Source organism: Colias croceus, chromosome 6 (genome assembly GCF_905220415.1).
Source record: "Colias croceus chromosome 6, ilColCroc2.1".
Taxonomy (NCBI): Eukaryota; Metazoa; Arthropoda; class Insecta; order Lepidoptera; family Pieridae; genus Colias; species Colias croceus.
The window spans coordinates 7168983-7187196 of NC_059542.1; the positions used below are offsets into that span (position 1 = coordinate 7168983).

Sequence of the window (18214 nt, forward strand, 5' to 3'; positions counted from 1 at the left end):
TCAATCTGAGACGTGGGAAGTATAGCTCCCAGCGTTTTAATAAGGGTTAAAATCGTAAATAACTCTTTTACGCAAATACTACTGAATAAAAATGAAATTTAGCACACATAATCTAAAGGGTAACTTAGATTAATACATATATAATAGGTTTTATCCTGGAAATCCCACTGGAACGGGAACTATGCAGATTTTTTTAGAAAACGCGGTCGAAGCTGCGGGTGGAAAGCTAGTACACAATATGACCCACATAAACTTCACGTTTAAGCGTACCTACATAAAGTTTAGAACCTACCTATTTGCTACATCTATCCACACCTCACCACACTATGACATAAAGTAAGCCTAAAGTATATCTTTTATTTTTTATATGTATTAATAGGTAATTTATTTCTTTTCGCATATTTACAACTATAAAACAACACAATTATTAATTGTAAATAAATTATGCATAATTAAATGCGTTTTCAATTTTGTTATTCTTTTGGTAGGTTTAATTTATACACAATTATTGTATACATTATTTTAAAAACATTTTAAAATATTTTTGAATTACACAAAATATAAACTATGTATACCTATGTTTTTCATATAAATAAATTCGCCTTTTATTATTTGTATTATAATGATATAACGAGAAGGTGGGGTTCGAATTCCATCGGAAGTAATTACTTCTTTCTTTTGAATTGTAGAGGCTAGATTAGTAATTAATATAGATATTATTTATTACTTATTTACTTTTATAAGTAGGTATATAATAAAATATATAAAATTATAACTTAGTAATAAGTCCACAGAACTATAGGTAAATAAAATCTATTATATTTATGGTCAGACGGCCGTCATCTACGTTTTTATACTCTGCAACTCTGTTGCCCATGAATTGAAGACATCACATAGATTTGAGAATTGAGTTCACAGAGTACCTTTTTATATTGAGTTGAGATTTGAGTCTCGAGTACGATCATGTTTTCGTTATCATTTTTTATTTTGAGTTGAAATATCTTTGTAATTTCTATAAGTAACCACATCCATAGTTGATATGTTTTTGAGGGTGCATCATATATTTTTAGGCGAAGTTGCTTGATTTATTATTAATTGAAAAGCTGATATGTATCCTATTATTTGCTTTGTCGAATGTGTAAAGCATTATTATTTTATGGCATCGAGTAGTTATATAAAACTGTAAAAGTGAATTATCAGGTGCAATAATGCCCCTTCAACAAATAAACGTAAAGAATTCATCAGAAATTGAGAGTTGGGAATGGGGTGGTGGATGTGGCAAAGAAACAATTCGTGCAGGGTCTGGTAGTAGTCAAACATCTTGTAGTAATTCAAGTGGTGATATCTGCAGGATTTGTCATTGTGAAAGTGAAATACATAATCCTCTTCTAGCTCCATGCTATTGTTCTGGTAAGCTACTATATTTATGTAGTCTATATAACATTTAAGTCCTTAAAAAATAAAACTTAAATACCTACATAATTGTATAATAGCATATTGGAAATTAATGATTTTAATACACTGAAGTAGTGCATAAGCAAGTCTTATCAAGTGAAAGAATTACAGTATATTTTTATTGTGTTAATATAATCTGGTCTTCTGTTAATAAAAAAAAAAAGAAAGCCTTGATTTCTTATTACTGGCCTATTTGTTTTTAACTGACTTCTTGCTGTACTGTTTCTTTTTTCTGTAAAGTCTACTAGAATGGAAACACCATTGTTATTATTTAATTTAAAGTATACCATATAAATACCATTTAAATAAATAAGTGTATATAAGATCAAGATGATTCCATAAATTACAATAAAATTAGGAGCTATAATATAAAACCACCAGTTGCTATTTATTATATTATATTTTGTGCTTATATCATTATTACTGTTGATATGTTTGGAGCATGTAATAATTACATGCTCCAAAATTAATAATTAGTAATTAGTAATTTTTCTAATTATTAGAAAAAATGTTCAATGTTGTAGAAAGATATTTTAGAAAACAATAATATAAAATGAAATGACAATGTATTTTACATTATTGTAATACATCTGAAACACATATACAGCTTCTTAATTTACATAACAAATAGGTACTTGAGTCAGCATGAGAATCACTGCATATGCAAAGCAACTTTGAATTCTAGTGGGATTTTATTAAATCCTTGTTAAACTAATTATCAATATTTTTAATTTTAAGGCTTTATTTGTATCCCTGGCACTGTTGAATGTTTGATGTTAAATTAATTATTTTACACTATAAGGGAAAATAATATCATAATATAATATAGAGTGCTTGAGCATTAATAAATAAATGAATATATTTGAATTGTTAATGTAACAACTCTGTATTGTACAATAAGTAGCTCTGAGTATAATTAGTGATACCTACAGGCCGATTAAGAAGAGCTGGAACGTAAACACATTCACACATTGCGCATGTGTAGTGTCTGAAGACGTGCGCGGCGTGACATCATACTGCATACGCATCTTGAAAAGTCTGCCCATCTCTCTCGCACGCAGATTAGCTTATGAGAGTTAAGGGGACAATTATTGTTTTTATTTTGCAATTGTTTATAAATACAGGGTGATGTAATTTAAACAAAGACGTTAGGTATACTACTAACTATATTCGACGAGATAACTTCTTCGCGGCACGCGGATTAGAATTTTTTTTTAGTTTACCTAGATTAAATTATGTAACAATTTTAATAAGTTTTGTAAACTAAACGTAAACGCAGTAAGTTAAAATTTTTATACATAGCAATACAGCTTTTATTGTAATGTAGCCTTATCTCTTACGTGCTACGGTTTCGATTGTATTGTATTGGGAGTGAGCGCATGTGTTATTTGTATTGTTTATATCGTTATTTTGCATATTATGACATTAAATTTAATTATTATTTGATAATTGAATGATTATCAATACTATATTACAATAAAATTGATTAGGTATGAGAATAAATAATTAAGTTCATCGATTGAGTTACTTTTAAATTGTAATTTTACATATAAGTTATTAGAGATTTCATATTATTATCTACAACGCACCCATTTTACAATTCAAGTCTACACTAGAATCGCATTTATTTTTGAACATACTGTATAGAAAATTGTATAAGTGTGAGTACTGTGAACATGCCAGCTTTCCTTAATCGACCAGTAATAAATTAAGCCTATAATTTTAGTTGGTAAAATAAGTTATAAATATGTAATGACGATTCGAAATTGCTTCTAAAAGAAATGCTAAAAGAAGTCTAATTGAATAAATAAATGTTTGAGTTTGAGTTGCGTTAGTATATTATATTTTTCTTAATAGGTAACAGCTTTTATGTTATAATTTTTGTGAACTAAGACATTTTTTATCATTGTAAGTTGAATAAATTATTTGTTAATTATTTACTTAATTTAGTGTTGAAGATAGTTTAAAACAATAGTACTAAATATTTTTTGTACAATTTTAAATGGATTTCTTTCAAACAATAGCAAAAAGGACAAAGTCTAAATTAAATTTTTACCTGGCTGTCTTACATGTTTCATGCTCATGATGTCTTTATGAAATTTTCTTGTAGGTATTATTAAATAAGATGTTGCTGGCGTCTCTACAAATGAACTTTAATCTTTTCATTGTGAAATGACTAAACTGATTGTTATCAATTATATTATGGGGTGCAGCTGCCACATGATAACATAATGTTCACATGATTGAAAGTATAGATAGGAATCTGTAATAATTTTTACACCCCTTATATTTAAAGCCTTTGTACTACATATTTACTTTATTGAGTAAAATTACATGAGTTTTTCTTTTGCAGGCAGCTTGAAATATGTTCATCAAAGCTGTTTACAACAATGGCTGACAGCCTCAGAGACAAGATCATGTGAATTGTGTAAATTCAACTTTATTATGCACACAAAAATAAAGCCATTCAGTGAGGTGGGTATTAAAATAATAATATAATTATAAAAATAAATACTGTTTCAAGCTATGTATATTTATATTATGATTTCGATGTATCCAACACAATATGACAATATCACTGGCACTGTTGAATGTTTGATGTTGAAACAATTATTTTATCACTATATGGGATAATAATTTCATAATATACTAGCTTTCCGCCTGCGGCTTCGCCCGCGTTTTCAAAGAAAAACCCGCATAGTTCCCGTTCCCGTGGGATTTCCGGGATAAAACCTAGCCTATGTTACTCGTGGATAATGTAGCTTTCGAACGGTGAAAGAATTTTTTAAATCGGTCCATTAGTTTATGAGCCTATTCATTACAATCAAACAAACAAACAAAGTTTTCCTCTTTATAATATTATTATAGTGTAGATAGAGAGCTTGAACCTGCTGTCTTTTAAGTTTGATGCTCTAGATGTCTTTATGAATGCCTATTGAAATTTGTTGTAGTAATTATTTATGTGATGCTGCTGGTATTTATCTACGAGCACAATAATTATAAACACAAACTTTTCTCTAAATAGTATATTTTCAGTCAGAAAAAGACATACTCTCATTTTATTTCTGCATTGATGTTAGTCATTAGGGAATTATATGTTTGAATTTAAGTAAGTAGTCTTCCAACTCCTAACTATCCCCCGTTTACTTTCACTCAATTCGCCGCAGCTGATGTTAAGAAGACTATCTTGTCTATATCTTCGAAGGCCGTTGGCACCGACTCCATTTGCCGTAATATGATCATTCCTATCCTTGATATCATCGTTCCAATCATTACTCACATCCTGAACTTTTCAATTTCATCCCACAGCTTCCCTACCATTTGGAAAGATGCTCATGTTATCCCTTTACCTAAAAAGAATAATCCAACATCCTTCCATGAGTATCGTCCCATTTCCATCCTACCCTTTCTATCCAAAGTACTGGAACGCTTAATTCATAAACAATTAAGCCAGTTCTTGTACAGTAACAATATCCTTAGCCCTTACCAATCCGGCTTCCGTCCTGGTCATAGCACGGTAACTGCCTTAGTCAAAGTCGCCGACGATATTCGCTTAAGTATGGACAAGCAGCAGCTCACTGTATTAACTTTGTTGGACTTTAGTCATGCCTTTAACTCCGTTGACTTTGAAATCCTGCTGAGTCTGCTAAAGTCTATTAATATCTCTCCTGCGGCAATTGATTGGTTTCGTAGTTACCTGACTGGTCGACGGCAGCGTATTATGTATGATGATCAATTTTCATCGTGGTGTAATATTGTTGCTGGAGTACCTCAGGGTGGCGTGTTGTCTCCACTTCTCTTTGCCATTTTTATAAACTCCTTGACTCCTCATATAACGTCTCTCTACCATATGTATGCAGATGATCTTCAGATTTACACCCACTCTGATGCAGGGTGTCTACCGGAGGCTATAAGAGTGACAAACGATGATTTAGCTTCCATAAGTAATTGGAGTACGCTTTTTGGCCTACAGATCAACCCTAATAAAAGCCAAGTTAGTATAATTGGAAGCCCACATCTTCGCTCAAAAATTAACTGCGCCGATTTACCCCCCGTGCAATTGGATGGAATTGTCATACCTTATAGTTCGAATGTAAAAAATCTTGGTATAACTTTCGATGAGGTTCTTTCCTGGGTGCCACAAGTTAAAACTGTCAGCAAAAGAATATTTGGAGCAGCTAGCTCTTTAAAGCGGTTAAGTCATTTCTTGCCTATACCCACCAAAGTTATGCTAGCTCAATCCCTTCTCCTTCCCCTCTTAGACTACGCGGACTCTTGTTACACGAACCTTAGCGAAGATCAGCTCAATAAACTTGAGCGATTGCAAAACTTCTGCATCAGGTTTATATTTGGTCTTCGCAAATTTGACCATGTGTCTGAGTTTCGCAAGAAACTCAAGTGGTTACCTATCCGTCTGCGTCGGAATGCTCACACTCTCCATCTCCTCTATTCCATCCTTTTTAATCCCTGTACTCCTAGCTACCTGAAATCCAATTTCCACTATCTTGCTTCCGACTCCTATACACTCCGATCCTCTAATAACTTTCTTCTTCGTTTCCCTGTGCATGGTACTAAATTATACGGTACATCGTTTACGGTATCGGCAATCCGTTTATGGAATGCCCTTCCGGAAACGATTCGATGCGCCCAGACGTTACGATCGTTTAAAAAGATGCTGAAAGACTACTATCCATCTATATAAGTACTGTCTATGTATATTATGTTTATGTATATAATATATTCAATAAGTATGTATGAATAATATATTTAGTATAATATATATGTTTAGTATGTTTATGTAGGTTTATACTGTATATGTATATATTATATTGTAGTTATATACATATAGTGTGTTATGTATTATGCTTTGTTTTAATTCAGTTTTTTTTTTATTTTTTTTTTTTATAAGTTATTATTGCTTATTGGCTACCTTAAGTTATAATTTGTCCTTTGCCTGAAGGTTGCCTGGCAGAGATGGCTTTGAGCCATAAGGCCGCCATTTGTACATCTTAAATGGTTGTTTTTTATGTACTCTTATTTTAATATGTTGTACAATAAAGAGTAAATAAATAAATAAATAAATAAATATGTATCACAATTTATTATCTTTTAAATTTACTGATCTAATACCAATGCTCTCTTAGAAATATTTCAGCTAAATTATAGAAATATCTATATTTATAAATAAAGAAATCTATTTGATAATTTAAAATAGTCTTGGGCGCCAATTTAGAAAAATACTTATCATGTTTAATAGGATTTGAGTAATATTTTTGCACTTATGTAAATTCAAGCAGTATTAGAAGGAGTTTAGGTTAAGTGTACAATAACATTACCATCCAATCTAAATTCTTTATATATTGCCCTATTAGCTATTACCTAGCCTACTTCTTCAATATTTAGTTTATTTCAATAATTTTAGTGAGTAATGTGTAAAGGTTTCATACGTAGGACGAAATGGCTAAGACAATTTTATATTTTTATTTATTTATCACACTTTATTGTAATACAACCATTATATAACAAAAAACAATAAAAAGGAGATATATGGAACGAGAAGGACGTATTACAATTGGCGGCCTTATCACTAAGCAGTGATCTCTGCCAGGCAACCAAGCGGCAAAAAAAAGCGAAATATTTAATAACAATTTTTTAATTGAGCTGAAATTGGAAAACCATAAAAAAAAGAATAAAAAAGAGTTATACACTAAATGAAAATTATATGCACATACATAACTATACATATATGTATAAAAACTATACTATAAAATAACCTAACATAATATATACAATATATTATAATAGAAAAATAATATTAAATAATAATATTTTTGTTTGATATCCTCAGATTACTCTTTCACAGGAAAACCACGGCTTGAAAGAAAACCATCTGTTTAATAACTCAGCCCCCGGAACCAAAGACACAATAGAAAATCTAATGTGTCGTGGACCGATCGGGCCACTCGAGGCTCAATGGGTTAAGCACGGCTAGTTATGTACAAAAGTGGTTAAAATTTGATTAGGGGAACAACAGTCTTCAGATAACCTGCAGTGTACACAAGTCCAAAGATGTAATGGTGTTTGTTATGGGTCAACATAATTAGGTTTTGATCTGTAACCAAATTAATGGGATACCGGATCAAATCGGTTTATAATAACTATTCTAGGAATTGAGAACGAGGATAGATTAGTATGAAGATAATGATTTTGTTAACAAATGCTTTTGTTTCAGTGGCGGTTATTGGAGATGTCCGGTGTCGAGAGGCGGCGGCTGTGCTGCGCCGTGCTGTTTCACTGCGTGGCCGCGCTCTGCGTCATGTGGTCGCTCTTCGTACTCATCGAGCGAGCCGTCGAGGAGGTCAACAAGGGACAGATTGGTAATTCACTCCATATACGTATGTGTTAAACACATTACCCGATCGCATTGCTATACACGATCCATTTAAATAACACCGCTCAACATTATTCAATTCATTTAAGCAAATCTAGGAACTATACCAAAAAAAGCTGTCTGACGACAACGCCGTATCCATATTATTAATCGAACGTAATAATAAAATAAAAACAAGTTAATTAATGATTGAAATGTTTGATATGAGAGCTAAAAATATGTGTATGAATGTTTGTCTTAATACTATAATACACCTATGTTTTGTTTGAAGATAACAGAGGAATTTCGATGATTCATTTCCAGTAGCAGAGTCAGTTTGTTTCGGTGTAATTGCATGTTAATATCGGCATACTGCATAGCATTGAATAATTTGTAACATTCTAATGTAATTTGACTATTTCAGCGTGGCCGTTTTGGACGAAATTAGTGGTGGTCGCAGTGGGGTTCACCGGCGGCGCTGTGTTCATGTACATTCAGTGTCGACAATATTTACACCTTTGCAATCGATGGCGGGCGCACAATCGGTAAGCGACGAGGAAATTTTAATAGCTTTATTCATTCCATTTAAACTGTGCCATATATGTACGCACACGGTTTCCAAGTAAGTGCTATAAAAACATTATCATTAACTATAATTAACATTCTAATCTTGTTACTTTTTTAGAGTCACACTTCATAACCATTTATTTAATCGATTGCGAAAAATGAGTTTTATACTCATTGCAGTATATTATAATATTTTTATACGATATAAATACTTTTCTCGTACAATAAACGATTTCACACAACAAGTAAAGGTCACTCGAATAATACACGTGAATTTTGTAAGATCAAGGTTTCTGCGACGCAAATTATTCCCAATCTCTTGTATTCTAGAATATTGCAACAGATGATTTGCAATGCTACCAGATTGGCTTTCGATGTGAGTCCGGTTTGTCTGTATGTGTATTTTCTTATGCTACAAAATATAAATATTTTCGCGTAGGAAATTTTTTATTTAAAAACAATTTTGTTTTTGTTTTTCTCAACAGGAAATTCACTTTTATAACAAATATGATTATTGCGTAAAATCGACATGTTAAATTTTTATTTTTTTTGGTCGTTTTATACCATAAAATATTGTATTGACATTGAAACTATTCTTACATTTTATAAAAATATTAATAGGTACTTAATAACTTAAAACAAAATAAGTGCATCTAAATCATAAAAGTAGTGAATTTTCTAACGATTATTATCTTAAAATTTACAAATAGCTCATAAGTACTTACCTATATTTTTAGTTATCTTCTGGATTATGTAGTCATCTAGACTAGATTATTATAGGCATAATTGAAACATATAAAACGTATAGGGAATTTTGCATAGTAACATAATTCGAATCGCTAAAATGTCAAGTACCTAGGCATAAACATAAATTTTATGAGAATGGATACCAAATTATTAAAATACCTTGCATTTTGCAAGATTAGAAGATGGTACCTAATCACGAGTTTGATAATATGAAATTAGAAAGCGAAGTTACGTTGAATCATGTTTACGAATCCATCGAATTATATTTATAGGTACATATTTACGATCCGACGTAAAATTTACGTAATACATACCTAAGTCTTCGAGTTAAATACTAGAAGCATACCGATTAAATAGAAATATGTTGTTTTTGCATACAATAGGTCGTCAAAATAATAATAATAATATACCTACGTTGCTTACAATATTTGCATTGAAATGCAATAACGAATTTCCGTACCTACATAAATATAATTGGTGTGTCATAACATAATTATCTCCGTGTGGTCATATGTCTTAAAATCTCAATCGGATATTAATTTTTTTCTATATATAATTTAACGAAATGAAAGAAAGCAATCCGAATGTCGATTACAATGGGTTTGGAATTTTATTGGTATCTGCATTTTGTAAAGGCAATCCAGCAATTTGCACAAAATATTTTTCTTATTCTCCCATTTCGACAACTAGTTCATAAATAATTAATAGACTGAACCGGTTATTCAAAAACATGATTATTGTTTGATAAATCGAAAAATTGTCTGTTCAAATGAATTTGACTTTTAAGTCTTTATTGTTATAATTTATTTTAAAAATATGATAATGCGGTACCTAGTTATTTTATATTTTTTTTGCATAAAAATATATTCGTTATATAATCTGTGTCATCCATACTAATATTATAAATGCGAAAGTAACTCTGTCTGTCTGTCTGTCTGTTACTCAATTACGCCTAAACTACTGAAGCAATTTGTATGAAATTTGGTATGGAGATATTTTGATACCCGAGAAAGGACATAGGTTATCTTTTATTGCGAAATATGTACCACGGGCGAAGCCGGGGCGGACCACTAGTTCACTATAAAATTAGATTGGGAAAAAATAATTCGACGTAAAATATCAAATTTCGTAGTTATGAGATGTTTTTGTTTATATCTATTCTCCAAGCACGTATAATATACAGACACGAAATTGTACACGAGTAGGTACGTGATCAAAATTCGTTTCAACATTTAATTACAACTAATCGATAAATTATTGATTCATCAATTCACAGATGTTACATCATGACAGAAATCTCTTTAATTAAATTAAATGTTGTTTTGAAAACTCTGCCTTCATTTCTATAGGTACATAACTAAAAGTTTTTGTTGCTATCCATAATCCAGGGTTGTTTATTTATTTTAAAAGTTATTACAAAATATTTGAATATAGTTTTATTCTTACCAGCTGGAATTTGGTTCTTGTGAAGTTAGCGATACGAAGATAATATGGAATATTTAATATTTATATAAATAAATGTGGTTTTCATATGATCATTATCTATAAATTAGCATACATAGGTATATAGAAAATCTGGAGTGCTTTCTCCATTAGTGCAAAGAAATAGTAACCATAGATTAAATATTTTCTTTAATACAACATCTTTTTAATTTAAATAAGCACACAAAACATTAAAACTATATAGATTTTAAGAAAGACTAATAAATTTATCCCGTCAATGTTGACGTACATACACAGTGTGGGTTCCATGTATAAATATTATGTTAAAGTTGTGTAAAGTACGTTAAGGTTGTTTTGGCGAATAAATAACATTGTAGAGGGACCTTATTCACAAAGTGCTATCAATGCTAAAGATTTTCCTCGTTTGTTTGAAAAAACGAGCTCTAATCTGAATTTTACGACATAGACATATGGACATATTTGGAATTGCATGCACTTATAAACATACTTATTTATAATTGTTAATTAATTTTATGGCCTATGTGTCAAAGACAAAAAACATTTAAAGTTTAAAGCTGATTCTATTTTACATACTTAAAAAAAAATTATGAGAAGTATCTTCTTAGATAAGATTTATTTACATTGCCTGTCTATTTTATTTACATTGCATCTTGGAGAGAACAAATCGTCTTAATATATCGTATTCTAATATATAATTTGAATTTTATAACAACGAATAGCACGTTATTACCATTTTACAAATGGAACAAGTGCTCTGGTTAAAATTTCTCCGTTTTTAATTTAACGCGATTCGAATTACCACTCGAAAAGTCGTTTGTGTATACGGCCACAAGATGCTTTGAACTTTTATCATTATTTAACTAAAACTCAATCTAAGATGAAGAACCACCAGAATCGTTATATTATGTATTGTCAATAAATAGTTTCCCACATTCCAGTATACTGCTAATCCAAAACGCGCCGGAGAAGCTGCCGATCGCCGCGTCGCCGCCGCTGCGCAGCAAGCGCCGCGAGCGCAGCGCGCGCGGGCAAGTGGTGGCCAACATCGAGCCGCTACCGCCGCCCGTCGCGTACCACGAGGAGGACGAGAGCGGTGGATTTGAGACTTATAGGTAACTGTTTGGGCTCGAACCCGAGGACAAAAACCATTGAGATATACATATGGAGACGACACCGCCTACATCACTTATGTTCCGCTCAACATACGCCATATGGCGTAACTGCACGCTCAATTTTTATTTGTTTTAAAGTGAAACGCATCAAATATGCCTTCGTGTGTATTACGATATTGCACAAATAATACGGAAAAGTGCAAAGGAATAACTTTCATCGGTAAGTACCTAACTAGATAATAATTTTTAAACTTAGAGCAAAAAATGGCGCACAGATTTTGTTCGTGGTGTCTCCTCCATACGTAGTACTATTATCTCAATGACAAAAACAAGTGTATTTCTTTTAGGGATGTAACGATACATGATTTTGCCGATACGATACCGATACCGATATTTGTAGTAATGTATCGGCGATACCGATACCGATACCGATATCGATGGCTTGGTAGAAAAAAAAATAGTGAATTATTCATAAAAAGTTACCAACATTTAATAGAGACTCAACTGTTAATCGTATTCTTTTAAATAAAAATGCCAAATCATAAAACAACAAAACCATTAATTTTTGTATTATTATTTTACAAAGTCAGTTAAACTTTAAGTAATACACATACAATCAGTACCTAATAAAAGTTTACTATTGGTAGTTTTTTCAGAAAACAAAGTGCGCACGCGCGGGCGGCCTCCCGCATCGTTCATTGGGCACGGTTTTTTGAATTGTTTGGTATCGGTATCGGTTGTTTTATTATCGGCGATACCGATATATCAGCTTGCCGATATATCGGCCGATATATCGGTATCGGTATCGGTATCGTTACATCCCTAATTTCTTTAGCTCATGTGTTATTTTGGTACAAAATCTATATCAGGGTTGCAAGGGAGAAATTGTTTATGAGCAATGAGGCTGACTATACGTACGTATGTGCCGTGTGTTATTAGTACGGGAGCTAGCAACGTTTAAAAAAAAGTCATTTTAGTATAGTTGGGTTTTTGATATACTGTTTCTCTTGCTATTTCGGTTAGAGTCCGGGCTGTCTGGCTGGCCGCAGTGGTTGCGTTTATTAGTGCGCATCTTATCTGCACAGGAAAATATCCTTAATTTAAAGTCTTTTTTTTTACGCGTAATTTTTAATCTTTTGCCTTTAGATAGATCCATCAGACATAATTTTTTTATTGCAAGACGTTTTTTTCGTTGTAAAATAGGTGCCATACGCAATTTTTATTTCAAAATAACTAAAATGTCATCGAAATAAGTGAAATTACATCAACATGAGTCCGCTTAAAAGGTAAGTAATAACTTTATTATTTATATTATATTATCCTTTTTTAATACTTATATTGAATAATTAGTAAACTAATATTTTTAATAGATGGTTTCATATTTATTACACTTTTGGGTATAAATATGAATTTGATGATATTTGTATTTTCTAGTGTTTGATTTTACGCGAGTATTATACATTTTGAAATTAAAGACTTGGGAAAATAATACAATGAATAAATCGCGTTTAAAATCCGTTAAAAAGTCTTTAATTTCTTGATGAAATTTGGTTTTTATCAAGTTTACATTAACGTCCTATTTGAGGTTCGTTGGGAAAAAGGAGGCGATGTGGTAGATTGTTGCAAAAAAAACTGTAAATAGTAAAATGAATATTATATATAGTATAAGCAACACAGTGATTACTTATCCTTCACTGGGACTCATGTTGATGGAATTTCACTTATTTTGATGATATTTTAATTATTTTGAAATAAAAATTGCGTCTGGCACCTATTTAACAACGAAAAAAACGTCTTGCAATAAAAAATGTATGTCTAATGGATCTATCTAAAGGCAAAAGATTAAAAATTACGCGTTAAAAAATGACTTTAAATTAAGGATATTTTCCTGTGCAGATAAGATGCGCACTAATAAACGCAACCACTGCGGCCAGCCAGACAGCCCGGACTGTAACCGAAATAGCAAGAGGAACAGCATATCAAAGAACCAACTATACTAAAATGCTCACTTGTCAACGTTGCTACCTCCTAGAATATATTATTGTATCAAATTATTGTCTAGTTTTATTTCCGTCTTGTTACAATTATATGTACAATAAAGAATAAATAAATCACTGCCAAGTATTTTTAAAAACCGTTCACTGATTTTCCCGCGAAAGACGAACAAACAGATATACTTTCATACATCCTCACAAACTTTCTATGCGTGGCACGACTTCGCCAGAAAGGTTTTTTTTTAATAATGGTTAATAATCTTAAATATTCATTACCAATAATACTACAAGGTAGTTCATTAATCATGTGATAAGACCTTTTTAGGAAATTTAAATTTTAATCATTGGTTTAATTACTAACCATCAAGGTCGTACCGGGTAACTTGCTAACCTGTATATTTTGTAAAGTAATGATTATAGTGTTTACTGTTTACCATGTGTACGCTGACTCATTGTATGCTATTTATAAGTGTTGTATTATATTATGATAAGCATGTTTATTTACAAGTTCAATATGCTATTTTTTTAACTAGTTTCTGTTCGCGGCTTTACTTGTGTAGACAAAGATAAGAAAATATTGGCATTCTGCACTCCTGCTCTTCATGTGTCAAATTAATTCTTCTCCATCGCCGCAATTTTCGTGATCATGTTAGGAATCTCTTCAAAAACTTGCAGTTTTCTTCAAAAAAGTTACCAATGTCCGTTTCAAATGTTTTGTCTATCTCTAACTTACATATTAATTTTATTAATTACTAAAGGAACTAAACGATTGTCATTATTAATTTGGTGTTACCTACATTAAATTGTAAAATAAATAACTATATCTGTTTTCCAGAGGCAACCCGCACAGGCGGCTATCAGCTCTGAACGAGGAGCGGCTGCGCGTGGAGCCGCACGAGGAGACGCGCCGCTACTCGGACACGCGGCTCGCGCAGCCCGCCGCGGACGACGCGCCCACTGAGGTAGGGGGTTAGTGTGTGAGTTGCGTGCTTTTACTTTGTTTTAGTTTGTTAGTAATGTGTGTTTTGTTGACTGTCCAAATGGGTAGAATACAAAAATTTCCTTCCCCTCAAGTCGTATGAAAATTTGATGCTAATTTATCAAAATTCCGTTATTGTTTATAGTATCTCTGTCTATGTATTTTAAATATCCACTATACTATTAAATGCGCTAGTTATCATTTTTTTTATTCTTCCGCTGTTCTGTTTTGATTTCTGTCTTACATGTCAGTCATCCCGTAGAAAGATTCGGCTATATTTTAACAAACTTATGCATGTTATTTTAGCTAATCAAATGTGTGCATTATGGGAGTGTAACATTGTGTGGGTTGTCCTTAGGCGGGCGTGTACCACATAACGGTGGACCCGCTGGAGGCGGACATCCGCTCGCTGCTGGCGCTGGACGCGCGGCGCGAGGCTCGCGCGGCCCGCTCGCTGCCCAACCTGCGCGCGAGCCGGGAGAGCCTGCTGCCCGCGCGCCGCGAGAGCCTGCTGCCCGCGCCGCCGCCGCGCCCGCCCTCCTGAGCCCGCCCCGCGCTCACCCTCTACCTGGACGACAACGTGTACTAGCGAGCCACGGAGACCGGGTGACCGAACCACTGTGAACCGGAGTGACCGACGTGTACAGTGCGCTACATAGTGTGAACCGACCAAGAGGCCGTTGTGGTGAATAGAGTGCGCTACATAGTGTGAACCAGATGTAGTGACCAATATACGGAGTGTGATAAATAGTGTACCAGCCATAGTTATTAATATCCTGTGGATGTCCAGTATTAACCATAGTGACCAGTATGATGTTTATGTTGAATTGTGTCAACTACCTGTAGTAATCGAAAAGGAGTGAACTGTGTCCTCTAAAACCACCCATAGTGACTGTTGAATATTGGATTAAGCTTTTAATACATAGTGTGAATCAAACATCAGACATAGAAGCCGACTTTTAACCACATTATAAAATAGACAGTAGGTTATTGAGTATACAAATCATACCAACCATTAAGTTTTGAACTGTTTCTATAATGTGAAATATGGTGTATAGATAGACTAGAGTGAACTAGCTGAAATAACCACTAGAATCAAGTACCTATAGTAAACATGGTTGGTCAGAATTATAGTGAACTATGTGTTATTGTAGAATACATTGAGATAATGTGTCAGAAATGTGAACTATCCAAAATAGCACACACTCAAGTGACTGAAGGCTAGCAACTGTAGTTGAGGGAATGGTAATTTTAATGAAGGAATGAAGCTATTACTCCTAGACTTGGTCTGAATGTATATCCTATTGGTACAGTGATCTCTGAATAGACTGGAAGTGAAATAATGAGGCATAATGTAAGAACTGTGAGAATGAAGGTACCATAATTTTTACAAATTAAAAACAGAGAAAGGAAAAATAGTATTGGGAGGGTTTTGGCCGTGGAGTTTTGCAGTTATCTCCACTTTATTAATTATGATGGTGAGATATCTTGAAACAGTCATGCGAATTATACTCCACACATAAATATAGTTTAACTGTGTATGAAGACTGTGTATGAACTACAACCAAAGAGTGATCGGACTGTATGGATACAGTATTGTAATGAAAAGTATGTTTTGTTAACTTCAGTCCAAAAGGTTACATCTATCGTCCAGTAAAAGTGTCAAAAGTGGTCAAATTTGTGTTCTAGAATGACTATAGTGTAATTTATTGTCATTCGCTTTGTATTTGCCAAGCACTAGAATATGAGAGCAGTTTATTGTAAATCATTCACAAGTTATGCATATAATAAGTTGTTTAAATTTTTGTGTTCCTATCAAGGACGGATCCAGCATTAGTGCCAGGGGGTGGTCACATAGTCGTGGTTGAATTACAAAAGCTATAATACTTATTTTGATAAATTAAGAAACTTCGATTTCAAAAAAAAAGCCGATCAAGAGTTGGCTGCACCAAGAGTTCCGTACAAACATTTTTTATATGTTTTAACAAATTAATATTTTATGCTTTTTGCAATTATTTTTTTATTTTTACTAAAAGACGTAACTTCCTAAATTATTCAAAAAAATTCAAGATTCTGTGTTCACGGGAAATACCCTGTAGGTTTTGATTCCTGACGACATTTGCAAATGTCGAAATTTGCGATAATTTGCAGCATAAACGGCTGTATCTTTTGGCTTATAAGTTTGATTTTTTCACAACATCAATGAACATAAACAAGGAACACAACACAAGGAACCATAGACTATAATCTATCTGAAAGCTGAACAGTGAACAGTTTGTTTGCTTCTTCTTAAAATGTTACAATAACTTTAAGCTGTAATTTAATTCAACTTCTATGTCAACGAAATGAGAAGAAATAGCAATTAAAACCGCATATCCTGAAACTCGCAATTAATTGCAAGGGAATCAAAACCTACAAGGTACTTCCCGTGAACACAGAGTCTTAAAATTTTATTAAAAGCAACATCTTCTATCTAGATAAAGAAAAAATTGCTAAAAGCAAAATTTAAAGATACAACATAATAACAAAATTAGGTTTATTCGTAGCCCTAGCGAGGCCGACTCGCACTTGGCCGTCTTTTGTCCTAATTTTACAGTATTTTCTATTGTTATTTACCATTTATTAGCCTGATATCGAAATTTTAGCCTTGTTCCATTAAAATAAATTGCTGTTTTATATCGATATTTGAGATTTTGTGAGAAAAGTGTAACAGCAAAAGTTATATATAAAAAATATTTTAACTACCTACAATTTTACATTAAACTTTATTCCGCAGTTAGAGTTTTTTTAGAAAATCGAGAAAACCTGTCTGAATTCCCGACCCCAGATTGACATAACTTATCTTCTAATTTTTGTTATAGTCTCTTCCGTTTGTAATTGATTTCATTGTTCTGTATTACTTTTATGTTTCAAAAGTTAATAAAAACATCATGTTGAACAATATTACTTTGTTAATTTAAAAAATTAATATTAAATAAGTGGTCCACGTAGGTTGTGGACCTAGCCCAGGGAGGAATCATGACCCCCCATGACCACCACCTGGATCCGTGCTTCGTTGCTATACAGAGATTATTATTAAACTAAAAAGTGATTTTTCATAAAAAAAAGTTTGTCCATGGCTAACTTTAATTATTAATGCTTATTAGCACACCATCGAAATCATGTGTCCTAAACAAAAGTTTTGTGCAATATAATGACTGATTGTACTCTAAATATTATGTAACAATCACGCCAGGTTTTTTGATTTAGCTGTTTTGAATAATGAAGTTTATTCTGATAGGTTTTTGCAACCATCATTACCTAAAGCAGTATGGAGTATTAATTATGTTTATTATTATTATGTAAGCTTTCCGCCTGCGGCTTCGCCCGCGTTTTCAAATAAAAACCCGCATAGTTCTCGTTCCCGTGGGATTTCCTGGATAAAACCTAGCCTATATTACTCGTGGATAATATAGATTTCGACTGGTGAAAGAATTTTTAAAATCGATCCAGTAGTTTATGAGCCTATTCATTACAATCAATCAAA

The 18214-nt window shown here is 32.7% G+C and overlaps 1 protein-coding gene across 1 annotated transcript; it reads left to right on the top strand.

Moving 5' to 3' along the window:
• The first annotated feature begins 940 nt into the window (after nucleotides 1-940).
• Nucleotides 941-17410, top strand: LOC123692632 (E3 ubiquitin-protein ligase MARCHF8-like). The gene is made up of 7 exons (XM_045637394.1): nucleotides 941-1410; nucleotides 3809-3930; nucleotides 7688-7832; nucleotides 8250-8370; nucleotides 11542-11715; nucleotides 14545-14671; nucleotides 15047-17410. The coding sequence occupies exons 1-7, from the start codon at nucleotides 1209-1211 to the stop codon at nucleotides 15230-15232; spliced, it is 1077 nt and encodes a 358-aa protein (XP_045493350.1). The 5' UTR covers nucleotides 941-1208; the 3' UTR covers nucleotides 15233-17410.
• Nucleotides 17411-18214: the final 804 nt, after the last annotated feature.

What these genes read in the sequence shown, in the direction of transcription:
- LOC123692632 (XM_045637394.1), top strand. Translation starts at nt 1,209, where the DNA reads ATGCCCCTTCAACAAATAAACGTAAAGAATTCATCAGAAATTGAGAGT. An exon ending in GGTCAACAAGGGACAGATTG is followed by an intron (nt 7,833 to 8,249) that starts GTAATTCACTCC and finishes TGACTATTTCAG; the next exon opens with CGTGGCCGTTTTGGACGAAA. An exon ending in CGATGGCGGGCGCACAATCG is followed by an intron (nt 8,371 to 11,541) that starts GTAAGCGACGAG and finishes CCCACATTCCAG; the next exon opens with TATACTGCTAATCCAAAACG.